The sequence below is a fragment of the Capsella rubella genome, unplaced genomic scaffold (genome assembly GCF_000375325.1).
Source record: "Capsella rubella cultivar Monte Gargano unplaced genomic scaffold, Caprub1_0 scaffold_6, whole genome shotgun sequence".
Taxonomy (NCBI): domain Eukaryota; kingdom Viridiplantae; phylum Streptophyta; class Magnoliopsida; order Brassicales; family Brassicaceae; genus Capsella; species Capsella rubella.
Window position 1 is genome coordinate 6,068,048 of NW_006238918.1, and position 21,969 is coordinate 6,090,016.

The 21,969-nt window shown below is 31.9% G+C and overlaps 4 protein-coding genes across 4 annotated transcripts in view; 1 reads left to right on the forward strand and 3 right to left on the reverse strand.

Annotated features, from left to right (window-relative positions):
- The first annotated feature begins 2,452 nt into the window (after positions 1 to 2,452).
- On the forward strand, positions 2,453 to 4,063 carry LOC17883061. The gene is made up of 6 exons (XM_023781208.1): positions 2,453 to 2,657; positions 2,807 to 2,857; positions 2,941 to 2,992; positions 3,399 to 3,457; positions 3,564 to 3,609; positions 3,756 to 4,063. The coding sequence occupies exons 1-6, from the start codon at positions 2,589 to 2,591 to the stop codon at positions 3,878 to 3,880; spliced, it is 402 nt and encodes a 133-aa protein (XP_023636976.1). The 5' UTR covers positions 2,453 to 2,588; the 3' UTR covers positions 3,881 to 4,063.
- Positions 4,064 to 4,637: 574 nt separating this feature from the next.
- LOC17882703 lies at positions 4,638 to 6,849 on the reverse strand. Its single transcript, XM_006289647.2, has 3 exons — positions 6,697 to 6,849; positions 5,678 to 6,090; positions 4,638 to 5,588 (listed from the first exon to the last, which is right to left on the reverse strand). The coding sequence occupies exons 2-3, from the start codon at positions 5,870 to 5,872 to the stop codon at positions 4,824 to 4,826; spliced, it is 960 nt and encodes a 319-aa protein (XP_006289709.1). The 5' UTR covers positions 5,873 to 6,090; positions 6,697 to 6,849; the 3' UTR covers positions 4,638 to 4,823.
- A 4,616-nt stretch (positions 6,850 to 11,465) lies between these two features.
- Positions 11,466 to 13,565, reverse strand: LOC17884364 (NAC domain-containing protein 87). The gene is made up of 3 exons (XM_006286463.2): positions 13,129 to 13,565; positions 12,563 to 12,843; positions 11,466 to 12,320 (listed from the first exon to the last, which is right to left on the reverse strand). Exons 1-3 carry the CDS (start codon positions 13,328 to 13,330, stop codon positions 11,790 to 11,792), a joined length of 1,014 nt encoding a protein of 337 aa, XP_006286525.1. The 5' UTR covers positions 13,331 to 13,565; the 3' UTR covers positions 11,466 to 11,789.
- Positions 13,566 to 21,493: 7,928 nt separating this feature from the next.
- Positions 21,494 to 21,969, reverse strand: part of LOC17882206 (apyrase 2) — a 4,108-nt gene continuing 3,632 nt past the window's right edge. Inside the window, exon 9 of the mRNA XM_006290171.2 lies at positions 21,494 to 21,797. Within this exon, the coding sequence (XP_006290233.2) occupies positions 21,685 to 21,797 (113 nt within the window). The 3' untranslated portion in view covers positions 21,494 to 21,684. The remainder of the gene's footprint in view (positions 21,798 to 21,969) is intronic.

The following is a 21,969-nucleotide window of genomic DNA, read 5'->3' on the forward strand; positions in this document are numbered from 1 at the left end:
GGGGGATGAAAGTTTATTTGTATTGTTTTAATCTTGAAAGATAATCGAGAAAGCGAATGTAGAATATTTCATGTTGTCTCCTTCAGCAAGTTTAGTACCTATTCTCCCTAAACAGTACAATATTAGTGGGGGACCTATATCTTTCATTCTTTGATTGGCAAAACATATATTTGGCCCATCCGTGCATGTGTTATATATGTTTGCATGTATGTATGTATCATGTATGTATGTATGTGTGTATGCATGTACGTATTTAAGTGTGTGAAACTGTTCATGTCTAATTCTAAATGCACTATAACATATCTTCGGTGCATATTAGTATGTATTGTTTGTGTGTCTATGTGTGCATATGTACATATATTACATGTATATATGTAAAAGTTCGTGAAGCATATATGCATCTAATTTTTGGCTGCTTTCTGACAGTGTACTTCCCTGAATCTACTTTACTGATGACTACGGCTCTAAATTCCATCATCGATCATATATTGTGGTGTTGGATCTGATTTTGATTTTGACTTCACAATTATATTTCTCCTGCCTGATTAAGTATAAAGATACTTTCCTATATGATATACAGCTATATAGAATAAGTTCATAGATAAAGATATATAAATATAGAAGTTTGTGATTACCAAGTGCTTAAAATTATGGCTTCTCTATGTGCAATTGAGAATATATCCACTATCTAGTATAGAGTCTCACATATCTTAATGAGTTTGATAGATGCCTTACAAAGAAATAAAACTAGGTAGAAATATGGTCTACTGTTTAAAAGGAAAATGTCAAAAAAAAAAACAAATCTTATGTTCCTTGAATGATATCTTTGCATTTTTTACAATCTTTATTTTTTGGTGAAATCTCATGGTTCTGATTTCTCATTAACACTTTATTCTGTTTGGTGAAGAACCTTTCATAACCTTCAGTTAAAAGTATTTGAGCATATTGCCAAAATAGTTGATTGGCATGTGGGTGGGAATATGCTTCCACAAAGAGAGGTTTCACATAATCACATTATGTGCTGCAAGGTTTAAAAGTCTATTTGATGAAGATTAGAATACCATCATAAGCAAATTAAACCAAGCAAAATCTGTGTTGAACTCTTTTGATTAAATTTTACTTCTACTAGATATTTATAGATAATTCTCTGTTTTATATCAAATGTAGTTTCAGAAAATATCAAATTTTGAGTATGCTTTTTGTAGCAGGGCCTGTTCCAGGTTTTGAGCTGATGATATCTGCTAATGATATCAGATGCCATGTGTTTTTGCAGAACTAGAGCTTAACTCTTTTTACGATATGTTATCGCCTATTTTATAATTGTTAAATTGTGATTACCTATGTTATACTACTTTGTGCTTGCTAAGTTAGTCTTTCCCCTGTTTCTTTGCTTTGCTCGTTGAAAGAAAAAAAGAGTGATACAGACCAAATGTTCTTCCTTGTACGTTCATTTCCCTTTGACAGATTCTTGTTCTTGTTTACTAACTTTAAACTGTTTGATCTTCCATAGGTAGCATAATTCAACACATGGGCTGCATCGTGGGATTGTGATTCGCTCAATCGAACAAGAGAGGATTGGATACATAAATCAAGAAGAAGCGGGAAATGACCGCGGAATTATATTCTTTTGGAGAGAAAATGGAGAGTAAAAGTGGGTTCATGAGATTCCAGAGAATGAGAATATGAGAATCTAAAACTAAAGAAAGCTTGGTGAGTCGCATTCTCAACTCAAGAATCGTTTTTTTGTTCATCTCAACCCAAACCCCCCATAAAAAAAAAAAGACTATTCGGGTCTGTGTCTTTCCACTTTTATTAGTCTCGTTTTTTATATGTGATTTTTATGGATATTTAAGTGAACTGTGTGGATTCTTATAAGCACAACAACAAAAGACTTTAGGAGAATCTCTGAGAGTTTTTGTGTTCACCACAATGACTGTGTTGTCTGCATCCAACCGAAAGCAGCAAATGTAGCAGTTTTGTGCTTTTTGATTAATAAATAAAAGAGACGATGGCACCGCCACTGGTTTGCCTATGTTCGACATCTCTCGTACCATTCTTATAAAAAGATTGATCGTCTAGTTGCAAGTAGTTGGTAGTATCCATTCTTGTTTTTCTTACTTTTCAGTTTATACATTCTTTTGTTCGTTTACTTTCTTCTATATTCGTTTACAATACATTTATTTCTAAAGTTGTTTATAACCCTTTGGGAACATGGAGAAGTAAGATTCCCCATTGATTAAAAGAAAAGAACTTTGGATAAGCTCAAAAAAACTTAACACCTTTCACCTAAAAATAGATGGAACAGAATAAACCGGTTCTGTGACCGGTCCAAAAGATTCTTTATCTAATTTGAAATTTCTCCACAGATCAAGGTTGGACACCGGTACGTGCTCGGTTTGTTTAAGATGACGTGTCGACTGATTAGATCCTATTGATATGAAGCTGTAGCCGCAGGTGATCGGTTGACGAACTGAGGAACAAGTAAATAGTGACGAGAGTATAAACCCTACGACCCAAAACACAGAAGAGAAGAAACAAACAAAATTTCCGATTTGGGTTTCTCGAGCTCTGTTTCTTTTTTGAAGAAAATGAATGATTCTGGGCATGAGATCGAAATCAGATGCCATCATTGCGCAGGCCCTCTTACGAAAAATTTGGTATTTTCTCCGCATCTAGCATGTTTTTTTTTTTTTTTCATATACAGATTGCTACTGCAGAGTGAAAAGGTTTGATTTTTCTTTGTTTTGGTCTTTTTAAACAAAGCAAAGTTAGTTCTTTTTCTAAATTAGAAGTTGATTGATTTCAGGAAACCAGTGAATGGACCGTGGCTCCGTTCATCAGGGATAGCTTTTCTATGGTAAGGTTCTTTCAAGAAGTTTGATTCTCTTGAAGACAATTTCAAATCTTTTAGCTTTAAAGCTCTACTTTTTATGTTTTTAGATTGGATCAGCTGTTGGTGGTACTGCAAGTGCATTTATTGGATTTAACCATGGTACGAGAGTTCTCTGACTTTAATCTCTCATTGATTGTTATCTCAGTTGTTATATTCTTGTGATTATTGCGTTTAATTCTCTGAAGTTTTGTTCTTCTCTTGGTGATTGTGTCTGCCTATGTAACCAACTGCGCAAGTTATGATTCTTGTATGACTTGAAGAAACAAAGAGTTTTGGCAGTGTGTTAGAATGTCTCAAAAGCTATCATAGTTTTCCTAGTCTGTCCTGAGTGCATTTGATTCCCGGTTGTCTTGATTATGTTGTAACAGTCGACATTCTTTTATCAGTATTAGTTTTCTAGATATGTTTTAGTTAAGATTGGTAGCAGTTAGATTTAAAGCTTGCTTGAAAGAGTTTGAATCTATCTATTTGTAACTCATTTTAATGCTCTTGTTGATGCAAACAGCAATGCCAATTGTACGCAAGTGGATAAAAGGACCCATGTGGTTACATTTTCTTGTTGGGGTAAGTTATCAACAAAGATACAGAAAATTTTATGCTCTCTTCTTTTCGAAAGAGACCAGTAAATCGTTTAGTCAATTGATGTTTCTTCATTTCTGTATTGATGCAGGCACCACCTGTCATAGTTCTTTCATCAGCCTGTGCTGGCCTAGCAGGTTTGAGATCTTCTTCTCCTCCTCATTCACTACTTTTGATCAATCTCAATCACGGGAAGAATAAAGCTCGTTTTTCAATATGATGTTATCTTGGTTTTTGTCAATAATTTTGAAAGCTGCATCTTCCTTTGGTGGAATGTTTGCAGGTGGTACAGTACCGGCATTGGCACAGCTCGCTTCATCTTCATACCGAGCAGCAGTCCATTCGTCTCAGCCACCACAGGCACAAAAGAATAACAAAATGCAAAAGTCTACAACTTCTCCTCTGTAAAACACACTCAGCAAAGCTCTCTCTTTTGTTCTTTTTCTTTTCCATCATTTTTTTTTTGTATGTCAGTCAATGTGGGAGCTTCGTTCTTGGTGTAAATACTTCTATTTTATAAATACAAGGATCAATTTTTGTTGATTCAGGAGTTGTGAGGTTTCTTAATAATAATTGGAACAGTTTTGGCTCTGTTTTGTTATAAATATCTTTATACGAGGACAGTTCTGTAATTTAAGGGATTAGGGTTTTGACCAAAAGCATTATAAAAGTCGAGCAACTACGCTACTATGAACTTCAAAACTACTTGATCTTATCTGAGCTGAGAAAAAGGGTTAATCGTTAGGGTTTATGATCTTCTCCGGCCAAAGAGCAACCCCAGTATCCTTCCTTTTGGAAGGTATGGTCGGCTGCTCCGGTTACGGGTTAGCTTCGAATTGCCTAATTGTTATTTGCCCTTTGTTTTCTGCGATGAAGACTGCTTGCTGCCTGAGCGTACGATTTACTCGGCGCTGTGATGGCTAATGCGAGCTTTAACAACACCCCAATAATTCATATGTGTTTTTGAAAGTTTTAGATTTGATTTCAAGGTTTCTTCTTCTCTTTTTTTGTTTTGTTTTTGGTCCGTCCCATTGATGATCCGAATCTGTGGATTCTGGTATATTAAGTTTTCAAAACTTCTTCATTGCTGTTTCTTTCAATCTCGATTTCAGAAATGTTTTATTTTTTTTTCTTTTTTCCCACCGTTTTGTTCTTACCAGCCAGATGATTACAAATACTTGTTGTTCCTAATTAACTTGTAATTTGTAATTCTTTGTAGCCTGCAATACAGAGTACAAAGTCTATTGCTTCTGTTTATAGTTTCCTAAACACTCTCAGAGGTTAAAACAACGATTAGATGCAAGTAAAGAGTTATATAGAAGAACCTAATAAAATCAAGTCATGTTGGATTCTAGGAAGATAAGAAGCTTATATTCAGACAGCAGCTGATTTTTTCCCATCTCTGACTTCTTCTCTTAATGTGTCTTCTTTGATTGTTGTTGTTGCAAGTTGGCGTTACTGTCTCTGACCTTAGAGCTGTGTGGCTTCTTCTTAGAGATCTCAGGGCCATTTGCAATGTTTCAGGGGCTATCAGCGGCTGCTCCATTGTTCCGATGGTGTTTGAGCAAACAGGACAAAGTGGGTCTCGGGTTTGAGCCGTTGGAGTCACTTTATCTAGACATTCAACATGGTAGACGTGGTGGCAGGGGAAAACACCAGCTGCTGGCATGTCTCTGGATCTCAGTATCTTGTATGGGCACCATGGAGATTTCTGAGATAAAAGCTTCTTGCAAACCCCGCATCTATCTTGTGTTGGTGAATCTGGTTCGTTGGATTTTGGGTTTTCGACTTCTGTTTGATTGGATCTTTCTACATCCAACAACATGTCATTGCTATTTGAGTTTGATGATGCTTCATCTACCGCTGAGCCTTGATGGTTTCTCATGGACATCAGAAGACTGGAGTCAGGATTTGTGGATGAGTCGTCTTGGTTATTATCAGGTTCAGGATTCTCTATATCTGAAACCGGGTTGCAGAAGACTTGAGAGTAAGAGCAGTGAGTAAGGTTGAAAGGCTGCTTGCTTGGAGTCTCCCAAGGGGCAGACGACTCAGAGAGAGACAGCAAAGACCTAAAACTCGTTGAGATGGCTGTACTTTCTCTATCAAAACCATTCTCCTAAGACACACAGTCATAGCAAGAGCTACAAGGTTCAGCCAAAGATGAAATCATGAATAATATTGGAAATGTAAAGAAAACTAACTTACCTCTTTCAAGCATTGAGGATTTGAGCTAGTTGGTCTTGTTGGTACGCTATTAACAATGCAGGGTTTCTGTTCATTCCCACCAGAAGCAGACGATGTTGAAGCCCATCTTGGCGACTGCTGAAATCTGAACTCCAGACTTTTTCTCTGTCTGGTGGTGCTTGAGTACAATTCAAAACCGTGACCCTCATCGCTCATATTATCTTCCAAACCGTCTCTAGTATATCCAGCAGGTGAGAAGCTGAAATTAGTCCGCCATTGCAGGGTATCATCTTGACTCAATGAAGGAATATCCCTTCCCCTGCGGGATGGTGATGATTTGATAGTAACCAGTGGCCTTGAGGCCACAATACAACAGAGTGCACCCGTTTTGAGCTCTGTTAGATTCTCACTGCCGGCAAAGTTCACAAACAATACTGCCAAAAGGAAGAGAGTTGTACATAAAGAAGGATATCAGATAAAACCAAACTCCTTTTGTAACTTATAACAACTGTGGAAAGCTGAGTCAATCAATGATTGTAATAATCTTTACTTTACTTATATAGTAAATGAATAAAATTCTTGATTATGAAGCCAAATCCCGGAGTTTAATTTTTAAATACTAAGAATTAAAGAACACATTTGTAGCTGAACAAGGATATGTGGCTAAGCTCTTATCAAGCACCCAGCCATCTCTGCAACGAGTATAACCGCAGTAATAACAAATTGGAGTAAAAAGACAAGCAAATTGATGTAACTGACGCCATAAATAGAACTTAAGACGAAAAAACTAAACTTCATAACAGCTGTTTTTGAGCTCAAAATGTCATACTGAAAAACAACTGCAATTTTATTGGATAGGAAAAAAGAAATTAGAGGCAGCCATCAAGAATAAGGTAAATCATTACAGGAAAAAGAGAAACCAAAATGAACAAACACCATTGAGAGACTTCTGAGGAAGATAAATCAACAAGTGTCGGTGAAAGCAGAGGACTAAACAGAAAGGATAACAAATTTGAAAAAGATTGGAATATAACACACACCTTCAAACTGGAAAATGACAATCTGGGTTCTGATGTATCAAAGCTTTTTAGTGTTTGGAAAACCGGCGAGAGGCTCTCAGAGGAGAGAGTAAGCAGCAAAGAGCGCACTTCTTTCTTTATTAACCTTTTTCTTTCTTTCTTTCTTTCTGTCTATTTTGAAAAGAAGAGAGACGACGCCTATCTATGACTTATGTAATGAACTGAGATTGGCCAATTATTAACCCATTATTATTATCCTAATCCTCTTCTTTTCTTTTTATTTTGAATTACTTGTTTATATTATTATTATTATTTTCTACAAAAATATTCTCTATAGTTCTGGTGTAGTGGTTAATCCACTCAGTGATTTTTCTTGTTTTCTTCTTCATCTTTTTCTATCAATGGGAATCATTCATCGCTAATGGTTTTCTCAATATAGTTATCATGACATTTTGGGGTTTAATTATCTAAAATTACATATATAGAGTTTCCATAACATCAAAGTATTAGAGTGAATGTGTAAACAAATACGGAAACAAAGAAAAAGATTTAGAGGAAGTAAAATTTATACATAAAGTAGAAATGTGATTAATTGACATTTTCAATAGTGCTTACCGGCTAATGTTTTTGATCAATCAAAATCAACTTTTTCCAGACTCAACTAAAGGGAAATCAATAATTCAGATTTCAAATTGTAGTGTTTTGGTTACTACTTTATCGTATTATTTTGCTAACCCCAAGGCCTCCTCCTAGTCTTCTTTTTTACGTAGTCGTTTTGCTTTGCTGCTATAACTCCTCACAGCAATTAACGCCTTTGATTAATCATTTTTAATCTCTCTTGCTTTATTAACTTTTTGTTTTTCCTACTTTTAATTTGTTTTGTTAAAAACTATTTGTCTTCTTCTTGCTAAAGATTAAAACTAAAACGTTTTAAAAGAAAACTTAATGAACTAAAAGCCCATTTCACTTTAGTGTTAGGCCTTCTTTTATCAAACCATTGGGCTATTTGCATAGCTGTTTATTTTCTAAACCTGATCCCACTACAAAGGTGAAAGCCTAAGCGACAAAGTTAAAAATGATTATATATCATTGTTGTTATACAATTTCGTAATTTTATAATTTGTTATGAACCAACATAATTCAGATTTCGTTCGGAAAATATCATTCAATGTATATATTTTTTTATTATAATATGTCTAGGAAAATTACGGATTTGCTTACACCGATTACAGTAGTATTAATTAGCTCTGGGCGTTCGGGGGCCCGTTCGGGCTCGGGCCGGGTTTTTCGGGTTTTCGGGTTTTTGGGTTTAGACTTTAAAGCCCATTCGGGTATATATATACTTTCGGGCGGGTTCGGGTTCGGATCGGGCTTTTCGGGTTCGGATTCGGTTTTGTTTCGGGTTCTTATAACCATAGTAACCAATAATTTTTTCTTTAAAAAAAAATTATAATGTAATCTCACCAGAATTATCATCCAAATAGAAGCAAATAAAAAAAATTATAATGTAACACACGCTTCAATACCAAGAATAATAATACACGCTTCAATACCAAGAACACACGATTCCATTATATAAGAGCACACATTTCAATACTTACACTGAATTCAAAGTTCCATTCACTAAAACTAGTGACCAAAAACTATAAAACTAAGAATCTAAGAAACTAAAGCTAGAACACAATGAGCTTAGAATGCATAAGTCTCAACACATGCTCAACACTTCACGCTCAAAATAAACATGGCAAATTATTTATTTCCTGAAACAAGTTATCCTCTAAATATTCATATTTAATATCTCTCTACTTGGTTTCCAAGGCGTATATTAATCTCTGTGTTAAGACTATACAAAGATGGGGAACACGAAAGAGACACACGGCTAATCAAAATCACATCAACAATGTCATGAGGGCAAAGTCACGAACTCTGTAAATAGATGGATCTCTTGTGGTCGCAGACATAGCCACTGCTCTTAATATATATTATCTAAAGCTATGCCTTCAAGAATATTTGCTGAAGAAACTGTAAATAAAGCTTCTTTCCAAGCTATATGCCTGGACAAAAGAGCCTTTGATGGCTCTTGTGTTGTGGTCGGCTTTTAGATTCTGTTTGGTTTGTTTATTTACCCAAGTGAACCAACAAAAACTGTCGAAAGACATAGATCACTACTCTGTAAATATTTATGTAAATTTGAAATATCGTAATGTATTATTATTATAAATGAAAATATTTTGAGGCACAAGCAATCTATATATGAGAGAAGACAGAGAAAACTCAGCAACGGAAAAGAGAGTTACTGTGTTTATCCAAGTAAATCAATCGCAGACCAAACAAAAGAATTCGACGAGCTACGTCATCAATGGAACTCAATCAAAAAACAAAACAATTAACACTGAATTCAAACATATTAATCCCCACATAAACCATTGTTATTAGCCAAAAAAAAAAGAAGTAAAATAAGATGTCGACTGTGGAGTACTCCTTCTTCTTAAACAATAAACATAACGCTAGAGAGAGAGACGTACGGGAGAGAGAGACATAGATCTCGCTAACTACAAAATTATGATCTTTCTTGGTATGAAAATATTCAAATCGATTCGAGTATATCAAAGTTCTGGGCAATGAAATCGATCAACAAAGTTACGAAGGAATGAAATCGGGTTTACAATCTTGACAATCGGGTTTTCGGGTCTTCGGGTTTACCCGAACCAGAACCGAACCCGGATTTTTTCAAAACCAAAACCCGATCGGGTAACCTCCTTAATCGGGTTCGGGTTCGGTACGGGCCTAACGGGCCGGGTTCGGGTATGGGATTCGGGTACGGGCTTTTTGCCCAGGGCTAGTATTAATGTATTTATTATAAGGTATAATCATTAATCATCTAGAAACCGATAAAAAAAGAAAAGGGTAGAAGGGTTTAGGTTTGCTGCAAGTATCGATCTACAAAAAGAAAAGCTTCGCTTTTAATGGAAAGTTTTGTTGCTATGCTCATTATAATAATAAATCCTCTCATTCATGCATTTTCTTTCTTTTTCTTTTCTTTTTTCATTACTTTCTAAAATCAGTATTTTATACATTTCTATATATCGATTCCTCACATGATAAAACATTCATAAAAAGAATAACATAGGACGACAGACATGCATGGACCAACTTCTATATAATGGAGATATGAAGAAAATTAAATGTGTATAAATATGGAGGAAGATATATATTGTCTAACTTGTAACGATTGTAATTTGTAAGCAATGATAAGTTTACAAAACCAAAATAAAGTTGTACGATTAAATTTTCAAGTCCAAAAAAATTCAACAAAAATAACAATTACCAGATTTGAGTCCTGAATTTGAGGTGGAAGAGACTCACACGCTTATTTTCAAATCATCATCATCATCATCATATATTATATGGTACATTGAATCAGAGACATCATTTATTTACGTACGGTTAACTAACCTTTTTCTTTTGTTTATTTCATTTATTAGTCCTTTAGATGATTTTATCTAACTTTATATGAAACGTTTGAAACTTTATTGTAATAAGTGGATAAGAGAAATTAAATCTTATAAAATCAAAAGAGTATTCAATTTGTAAACTATGTAACTGCATTGCATGGCATTTTGTTTATATATATATCAACATTTTTTGCATGATGCTTCTTTTTATGAATACAGCTTACTAAGATGTTATTCCTTTTGGTGTTTTTCAAATCGGTGCATTTTTCTTTTAAAATGTATATAACTTTGTCGTTTTATGTATATGTATATAAAAATATGTATACAAGAATTCAAAACAAAGAATATAATATATATAGTACATTCAACCAAAAAGACAGATCTGCTGCCAAATCTTAAAACACAGATCTGCAGCCATTATCTTATTCTATGTAAAGACAAGCTTTGTGCTTTGGTCCCGATGAAAAAAATAAAATTCCTTTTAAGATATTATAATATACATATATAGTATTATGTTATGTAGTTACTTACGGTGCTAATACGGATATTAAAAATTGACAAGTGCTGGAAAAAAAAAAACTGAATAATACTATGAAACATTGAAACGTACTTAAAAACTTTCAAATTATTAAAAAAATATTTAAGAAGGAAAACGTAATGTGATTGATCATTGATGTAATAACCAAGTTCCTTAAGACATAAGATTTAGGGATCTGGTATTGTATTCTTGCAAGAAACCATTCATTAATCACTGTTCTTAGTTGAATGTTTTTGTTTGTTTATACTAAATGAAATACATTAATACTATAATGTGTCACAAAATTCATACTAATATATCTAAATTATTGAGCATATGAAAAGGCTAATATGCTGCCCAGATTCGGGGAACATTCACATGCTTCATGAGCTGTTTTTTTTTCCTCTCTCTGAGCTTTGATATAGATTCCATCTATTTTCATTTTTGAATTTTGTTTGTTTTAAAAAAAAAAAAAAGATAAAAAAGTAAATTAACAATAGTTTGTCAAAAAATTAGGGTGATTAGTTTTTTTTATTGTTGTAAACATTAGGTTGATTATTGAGTGATTTACCAATGATACGACTAGTAAAGCTATTTATTAACATCAGTGGCGTACTTATTTTATTATCCGAATGCAAAATGATGTTTATATTGTAGTTTTTAATCCGTAAAAACAATACACATGACATTCACGTAATCATTATCATTTGCTTCTGTTTTTTTTTTTTTAATGGGAACGTTTCTTCTTGAGTTTGGATTATAAATGTGAAACCATATTTTATAGAAGTGTAATCCAACTTGTATGAGTATATCGAATATCCATATGAATATAGTAAATCTTAATAATTAATACTCTATCAGAAGAAACCATCTGATCAGACTAATTATACGTATACAAACACAGTTTACATTGAGATATAACATGCACTAAAATCCCAAATTACCACAATCCTTTCTTTTTTTTTCCCTTTTTCACACACTATTATAAACTAATTAAACAATCAACTAATTAAATAATATCAATGAAGTGAAAATAACTAGGATTAATCCTCTAGTAAATCCTAATATACGTATAATATATGTATTAACTACATGATTTAAATCCCAACCAATATACTCTTTCACCAAAGTTAAATAATTAATTAGTAGTCCCATAAGATCCCCCTCAAGTCACATAGATCTTCATATGACTTGCTACCATTCACCATTCCCATCATCCCCATCTCTTGTTTCATTACCGGACCCGAAGACACCTCCATGGTTGCTGCCGTGGTCGCGTTCACATCTGAGCTTAGGCATGTTTCTTGAGATACACTAACAAGTGATTGCTCCATCTTGATCATATCGTTGTTGTACGTAGAGCCCGAGCCAGAAGCAGAACCAAAACCTTGGTGGTTAAAGATTGATTGGTACGAATTGAAATGATGGGGTTGGATTGGTGATGATGAGATATTATTGTAAGTTGGAGGGTTGATGGGTTTGAAGTTGGCTTGTTCGGTTTGACCCGTGAAACTCGGATCTATGAGAGGAGGAAGAGATGAGAAGTCTAGGAGATGATCAATGTTGTCTAGAGAATCCATCCTCGTGAGATCTTCAATGGGTATTCTCGTCATTGGTTGGCTTGTAGTAGAAGGATTATTCTTGTGAAAAACCCTACACACGACCCATTCGTCCTGTAATCAAGATCATAAAAAAACAAAAGTATATATTGATTAGATCTTTTATTTACATTTTTTTGAGTTCGGGATTCAATCTTGAATGGGATATATGAAAACGAAATCAAACTCTTTTGAAAAGGACTTATATTTTCCACCAAATTTCACACACTTTTGGTTTAAGAAAACTAAGAATAATAATTCAATAAAATCTTAGAACACTAAGAATATATAAATGGGATTGTCAAGAATAAACTAACCCTTGCAGATTTGGGGAGATTGTGATACGAATATTTGCCTTCAAGACGATATTCATGCATGACCCAATTAGTCTTTTCACCTCTTGGAGCTCTTCCTCTATAAAACACAAGTGTTTTCTTCATCCCGACGAGACAACCTTTGCCTTTGAAGATCTCCTTGTCCTTGCCGGTCGCTTTCCAATAACCGGACTCGGTGGCACGGTTTGTCCTCATCCCGGTAGGATACTTCCTGTCCCTTTGACAGAAGAAGTAGAACTCTTTCTCCCCCATCTTTGCCCTCTCTATATCAACCAAAAGAAGAAAAACAAGAATCGTCAGAATCTTGATCAAGAAGCCTTTTTGTGTTTGATAATAGTCAAAGAAGATTGAAATTTGTTTAGCTTTGAAGTTTTGAAAAATTGGATCAAGAAACAAACAAGCCAGCTAGCTAGCCTTCAAGAATTTGATAAATCTTAATCAAGAAGCTATATAGCCTTTTGTGTGTACACTTGGATATGGTCAAACAAGAATAGAAATTCATATTTCGTCTTTTGTGTTTTGAAAATATTAAAAGTAGTACGACTTACTTGGCAAATCCCAAGGCTCGCACTTGTTGAGATCAGCTTCACCCATGGCTACAGCCGTGAACCGGCTGTTTAAAACCTTCTCCTTGAGGTAGTATGTAATGATCTCTTCATCTGTTGGATGAAACCTGAAACCAGGTGGCAAATCAACAAGCTCTTCACCACCATGATTCAACACCACGCCTTCTTCCACCACAACCGCCATGATGATCACTTTGTATATAACAGTAATATGTGTATTCGACTTTAAAGAATCAAGAACAAGAATATTATAAGATCAGAGAAACCCAGAAATTTTAATGTTTTTGTAAGATCAGAGTGATATATGCCTGTTTAGAAAGATAAAGATAAAGAGAGAGACACAAGAAGAAGATGAAGAAATTTGTAGAAAGCTGCTTAGCTGTGGAGAGAATCTTTTAGGCAGTTAAAGGCAGAGAAATAAAATTATTGAAAGGGTGGAAAAAATGGCTTTTAAATAGAGAAACTGGAAGGGGAGAGCTTTGTTTTTGTAATTAACTAAAAGATAAAAACTATTTATTATTATTTTTGTTTTTTTTTTTGCCTTCTTCTTTTTTCCTTCTTTTTTGGTGATTTAGAAAGATACGTAGGCTCCAAGCAACTTCCTGAATTGTTGAACAAGTTTCACATAGACAACAATTCCATTATTATTGTTATTTTTTATATATGTATAAACATATAACTTTAAAAGAGTTCTCGTACATTTAAACAAAACAGTGCAGATTTAAAATTATTCTTACAAAATTGTTTTTTGGAATTTGAAGTTGAAAAAGTCTCCATAGCTAACTAACAATAAATTATATTTAACCTAATCTAATCACAATATTGATTATATGTTCATTGTTTTCAGTGCTATATCTAATTAGGTGGTTCAAAATACAAAAAAAAATACTGTGGGGAAAAAGAAGACGTGGAAAGAAAAATACATATGAAACAAAAAAACGTGTTGAAAACAATAATATTCACTAGAAAAGGGTTATATACATAAGTTGTAACTTTTGATGAGTGGTCCCGTAATTGTTCTTTATTTTAATTTGTGATTTATCATATATATATATAATCCTATAGAAAGAAAGCCCTAAGAAATCTCATCTTTTTCTGTATTTATACTAAGTTTCATATTGATAGTTGTGTATATATTGAATCATCATCCGTATAATCTTATAGGCTCCATATATAAAGTCGGGAGATAAAATTCGTAATGCGTTTATATAAGTAAGTATACGTTTTCGTGTATGTTAAATAGAGAATTTATAATTAGATGAGTATTAATTATTAAATAGGTTTAGATAGCACCGCACCGCTTCTTCCTATAGTACTCAAAAAGGTTGAGGTCTTTTTATGTGGTGTTTATTTTAGCCTTTCCAGTGAAGCCGAAGAAAGACCAAAAAAAATAATGAATTATCATTTTTAATTATATGATCCCAAAACTATCATTACCAAAACTTGTAGTGAATTTTTGCAATTCATATAATAATATAACACGTGATGCAATTATTCGTATATGATTGCTCGAAATCCGTGAAGTAACTATATAAGTTTGAACTACTAACCTCAATTTTTCCCAAGTCGGTGAATATATTACAATATTGACTAGTCCAAGTCACAATGTTCTTGACTTAAAAAAAAACATATCACACGAAGTTAAGATTTTGCAATATATTTGCAAACTCGGTAGAATATACTATATAGAGCAATACCTATATAAATATAATGGACTACTCTTAACTTCTTCTTGTATAGCATATAGAATTAGGTCATATAATATCGACGTCAAAATACAAAACAAAAATGAGGTCACATATATATATCATCGAAAATACATAAGTGTGGAAGTGTATTCTAAAGTATTTCATAAATCATAATTCGTTATTGACTTTTACTTTTCTTTTGTAAAATACCGATGCAAGTAGACCAATCAAATACGAAAATAATAAAAATACAACTGATTTTGTCAAATGTCATTACAACGTTTTGTATCATGTTACTCTGTTTGGATGAGTATTTTTGCGCGTTGACACGGTGACTCAGTTTAATGCAGCTAGATTCGTCACAATCGCGTTTAATATATGTATCTATTATCTAGTAGACAAAGTAGTTATACCCCAACAAAAAAGTAGCCTGAGATGATCTCTCCACTTGTCCAAATTATCTGTAAATTTTCTTACTATATAGTAAAATAATTATTTTGCATGTCATTTTTCTTGTTATTTGAACAATTATGTACATCAGACCAAAATTTTCTTGGATTTTTATATGAATTTTATGACACATAACACCTAATCTCTCCAACCAAATTAACTGTATAATTGTCTTCACTCGTTATTATATTGCACACTCTGGTCTTAGACCAAAAAAAAAAATAGTTTATAAAATATGTGTTCTGTATTGATCGTTCATCGTTTAATTGATTTTCTTGAGCTTCATGTAAAGTGATGTATATAGAATTATTAGATTATACTAGTAGATATTGATTTAAAACAAGAAGAATAATACTGAATAATAAAAAAATATTGCTGTATAATTTGTGTGTACACATTAAAAAGTTAAAATACATTCAGTATTCCAGCCTGTCATAGATGGTGATAATTTGATATGTATGAAGATGATGCATGCCACAAATATAATTAGATAGTAATCTACACATTACCGACTCAGATTAAATTGGAAAGTCGTTTTAAGTCATTACGCTGTAACTAATCACCGACTTGGTTCCACCACCAGGCATTTTTTTGAAACAAAAAAAAATATATATATATATATATATAATTACACAATTAAGTATCTTTATTATAGCATCTCAGCTTACTAATTAGTACTAGTAGTAATAATTATATAGTACTAGTAATCTTAATTTATTTCCTTTGATCTTTTCGTTCTATTGACCGGCGAAACTAAATCATGTACCAGTCCAGAATACTTTACAAAATTAAGTATTTGACATTTTATTGGTTTGAATGTAGAAAGAATATTTACAGGTTGAATATAGAATAATTGTGCATATATACAATTACAACTCATATATAAACAAGAGCACCAACCAACGTCTCACTACCATTAACTTTATAATCACTGATTTGTCTTAATTAAATTGGTTTTATATATATAAAAACTGATTTGTCGTGAAGTAGTAGTAAACTCCAAGTGTTAATGTTGGCAGTATATGTTTTTTTCTTCTATTTATGGGAGTCGGAGTCTTCAGATTGTTTTGTTTTGTCTGAATTTGTTGTTATTTAGTCCGTAATTATCTCGGGTTTAAACGCGTTTGTGATCGTATTATTAGAGCATATATTAAGGAAATATGGATAAGAATAATAATAATACAGATTAAGATTAGGTTTTTAAAAATATAATGATGTGGACCGTAAGATATGGAATGAAATCTGCGAATTTAAATTAAAAATAATTACTGTTTCTTTCTTTCCTTCATTTGCTTTATTTGTTTTTTGTGTTTTGACGTGTGGACCCTTTAGAGAGTGGGAGAATTTATAATATGTGTGAGGGTGTAGCTTAAGGAGGTTGACTTTTGTTCCCGAAGACGAGACTGCAAAGCCAAGGAGCCTTATCATTGGTGGGATGAGAGCTCTTTGACGTCAACTTTGACGTCATCACTATCCCTTTCAACGGATCTTAAGGGGCCACGTGGACCCACCACAAGCCGTTGAGATGTGCGGCCCGATTATTTTATTATTTTTTCCCTTCTTGTTGTTTTATTTTTATTTTGTTTTTGTTTGGTTTGTCATGATTATATATAAAAACAAATATACGCTAAAAATTACAGTATCGTAATATATGATTAGAAAAGTCACAGGTATTGGTGGAGAACGTAACTAAACCTATGTACCATGCTCCCTTCGGACTAGTTGTTGATACGAGTCACAATATATATATGGTTATATGATTCACTAATACAAGAAAATTGTTTTTCTTTTCATATTCGATTACTTTTACTATACTGTTGTATAAAAATCTTAAATGCTAGTTGCTAAAAATTGAAACATATATATGCTTATAAAGTTGGTGTAATGTGAATATATATATATACCATATGTATATGAATATATGAATATATGTACCATATGATGCAAGTATGTAACATGATGATGATGTATATGATGTCATTCAACATTGCTCAAAGTCATGGCCACCACCACCACCACAACCATACATCAGGCTATCTCTGTGTGTGTATATATATATTATTTATGCGTAAATTGGAAATCTTAGAAGCTAATCTCACTATTAATTAAACAAATAGTTTATACATGGACTTGTGGATCAAATGGGAAGAGCTTCTTTATTATAAAGCATATTATAGTCCAATAACTCAAATAAAATATACACCCGAATTGTTTTGTTTCGTAGTTTGAGACATATGCCACATTTATGTATCTTGCAACTACAAGAAGTTAGGATCGATGTTATTGTTATTGTTGGTAGGAATCTAATATACTAATTTATGGTTATTTCGAATTTTGCAGCTATATTTCTGTTTTTTTCTTTTCTTCTTCTTTAAACAGCTATTTCTGTGATTGCTATAAAGTTAAAAAGAAGCTTCATTTATTTTTGAGTTTTGACTATCACATCGCAATTTGGTTAAAATCCAATGCACACGATATTAAACCATTTGTTTATAGAGAACAAAAGGAGTAGTGAAAAAAGTAAACAAGAATCGAAAGACAATAGTCAAAAATGTTTTGGTTAGATTAAGAAAGTTTTTAAAAATATATATATATATATATATATATATATATTATAGATTACGACGTAGTAATTACGATGTAAAATAGTTATATATATATTTATTTAATACATCTTCATGTTGTGCCCGTATATGAATAATTATTACTACTATATATAAATTATGTGAGAACATTTCTATGAACAAATTTTTTTAAATTGAGAAAATACCATACTTTTTCTCTCTTTTTAATTTGGTTTTCTTATATCGATCGAGGCTGTATATATGATCAGTATGTATCTTTGGTTTTCTCTTTTGATTAATTTAGATGAACTTCTTAGATGTTTCTATAAGTATTATTATAATGAAGTTAGTATACATATTCTTGCTAAGATCTGTATATATTATATTTTAATAAAAATATGGATCGTAGAAGATACATTTAATTAAGTGGTTCAAATCTAATTATATTGTACAGTTGTATTATTTGAACATTAGAGTATTTCTTTAGTAAACCCATCTGTATATTCAGTAGAACATTAAATATCATATGGGCAGTCTTTGCGTCATTTGGAGGAAGAAGAAGAAAAGGATAATGTTGTTAAAAGATTATTTAACATACAATTAACGATTATCTCTTATCGATTAGTTTGGTAATTACAAATTAGATTTGTTAAAGTTTAAAAAGTCAATTTGCCAACTTTGTTTTTCCTTCGAGGGCTTTGCTAGCTACTTAGCGGATTATGTAGACTAGACTATTCTGTCATACATGTTCCACCTCACCATATTCTTACGTAATACACATTAATCATATTTATTTTTGTTTGGAATAATTTAGACAGGATAAAATATGTGATTGTGTTTTATATTGAACTGAATTTTGATTTGTATTTGTGATAATATTTTCTGATATGACATCTCATAAATTCAGATATGCTTATTGATAAACGTAATATTCTGAACTGTTTTGATATTGCATTTAGTCTCTTCTTAGATCGATTGAGATAATTTTTATCCAAAATCATTATAAGATCACACACCCATATCGTATGGTGGATAACGATTAATATGCTTTAAAAAAATATACTGTATACATGTACGTGTTTAAAATATATCCTAAACACGTATAAATGTAGTTAATTAAATTATGAGCTTATACGTGCAAACAATAGCATAAGATTATGCCGTAAAGATCATCATATATACCTAATTATATAGAGGTAAAGCCTTTCATAGTTTTTTCTTAAAAAATAAACCAAACAATTAGCACGTCCAAATAGAATACTGTTACCATAACTTACTAGCATTTAAAAAAAAAAAAAAACTACTACCAACCAAACTTAGTATGATTTTGGTTTTAAGACTAAAATACTATATATATATATATTCATACATTTACATATATACATGTATAAATTTTTCAAAATATAATCCAAAGGTGTTTATGTAACGCAATTTCTGATATATTTATATATTTATTTTATATTTGGTAACAGAAGGTATTATAATAGAATGTTAACGCTTTAAAAAAGCCATGGCATAAACAGAATATTATGGTACGCGGAAAATTTATTATATCTCTATCGTAGTATTAAATATATAATTGTCAATTTCGATTACCAGAATTTTATTAGTTGATCCAAGTCTTCTTATATGACTCAAATTAATTCGTGATTAACCTAAATTAGAAAACGACTTAATATGATCTTCGATCGGTGTAATTGCTCCCCCATAGCAAGACAAGTATACATTTATCTAAACGTCACACACACATACGTGGACATACAAAATCATAATTAAGCATATATATGTAAACCAAATCTTATATATTTACAGCAAATGATACAAATCCAAGTGTGTTGTTGTGTGCATATCTATACGACTATACGTACCAAATTATGTTAAACAAAATAAGTAAAAGAAAGGATAAAATTATTCCACATGAGTTCAATTATTTTGAGCTAATGCATGGGTCGTCACATAATAAGTAAGTGTCACATCGATATAATTATTTAGCTCACCAATCAAAACCTGATACTTATTCATGCGTGTTCATCGAATGATCCCTTAATAAGGTTATTTTCTTCTTGTTCTTTTTTCTTATAATTAGGTTCAAACTCATATTTGTTCTACGTACTTACGTAGGAAGAAACAATCGTCTCTAATCTAGTCTAAATCCAATGATTCAGTTTCATTTTATCAATATACTTATATGATAACAATCTTCAATCTAAGATTAATCATTAATCAAACTATACTGAACAAAACTAGAGATTGATGATTACCATTTCATCAAGGAGTAGTCTTTTCAAAATGTGAAAGTAACCCTTACGAGTTACGATGCTTCGTTGAAAATAAAATGTGTTATATGTCGTCATTTTTATGGACAAATATTAATATTATTGGGTTTGCTTTATTCTATTTGTTAAAATTCAAATGATTCCCCAATAATTCATTGACAAATAAAACCTAGCTTCACCATGAAGCTTGACAATATATATTCTCCATTTTCTTGGATATATATTTATATACAATATTTATTTTTGAATCCTGATTTTCTCATATATATACATATATACCAATGATTAATAATTAGACATGATACCATAACAATTATTTCATTCTATATGGAAAATATTGTAAATATCCTTGTTGTAATCCGAATTATCCAAAAAAAAACATCTCTAAACTTCAAGTCGGTTTAGAACTCAATAATACATGCATGATGCATGGCTTTTTGCAAGCCGGTTCTATCAGAAATTCAGAATGGTTTAGAGCAACTTCATTCTTCATTCTTCAGTGCTCAAAATTCTTTTTTTCTTTTCTTATTATTTACAGATTGGGCCATGCATATTGGAAATTCAGAATGTGCCATCTCAGTCTCAGGCCATACAAAAGACCATTGAAGTCGTCCAATATATGTTGGTATTTTCTGATTATTTTGAAGTTGTTTGAACTCGTCCAATATATGTTGGTATTCTTTATATTTGATGTTTTAAAGACAATACATGTTTAATTCTTGATTAGTTTCTTATATATATGTATATATATACATTATTAGTTTTATACAGTTTGTAGTACTCCTCTTTTTTTTCCGGGAAATGCAGTTTCTAATACTGTATTTTGTAGTAGTTTTTAACTAAAACATCCCCAAATATTATTTTTTAAACTTTTATATCAAATATAGATTATTTCGTGACACAATAATTAAAACAGTTCCTTAGAAAATTTGGTTCTACCTAGTAAAGATTATCGTTTCCAAAAATAATTTTTTTAAAAAAAAGCCAAATAAAAATGATGAATCACCATTTGTTGTGTGCAAGTAATTGCATATGTTTCGAGGGACATGAGCCGGGGAGACAATAATTGGAGTTCAATCACCACGTGGATTTACGAAACACCACATTCACAGCCATACGTCATTTTCACAATTATTTAACTCTAAACTTATGAACATGCTAAACTCTGAAATCTATATATAGTTTTTGATGATAATTAATATTTTTTAGTTAGACAAAACTAATATATTATCAACGTTGTTCTCATTTTAAAATGCTACAGAATTTTTTTAAAAAAATAACAGTAATTAAAACTCATGATTTGTTCTGGAAACTATAATAAAAATATTAATATCATGAACAAAAATACACGGAACTGAAGAAGAGCAAAGATCTGGAAAGGGTAGATATGTATATTAATATAAGGCAAAAAAAAAACCATTTCCTCTAGAAAAAATACGATTATTGTAATAAAAATGATAAGTTGCTTTTAAAGATGGTAAAAATTGAGGCAAAGAAAAAGCTTTGGGAGAAATCAAAAGAATTAAGGTTTTTTTTTTATAATTCCCAAAAATGCACACGTCACGGTGAGGATACGGCCTCGATGGCGCTACCTAATGGCCACGCAGCTTCCACGGCGTGTTCTCCATATTTTACCTTTTTCACTAATGTTATTGTCTGTGATGGCTCCAGTCCTGTTTTATTTTATACCACAAAGATAAGCAACAATGGCCAAATGAAACAAAAATACAAAGTAATCAAAGAAAACATATACAGTAAAACCTCTATGAAAATCTATTAATTTATAGAGGTATTAATTTATCGATAAATTAATAATTATTAATTTATAGAGAGATATTTCTAATT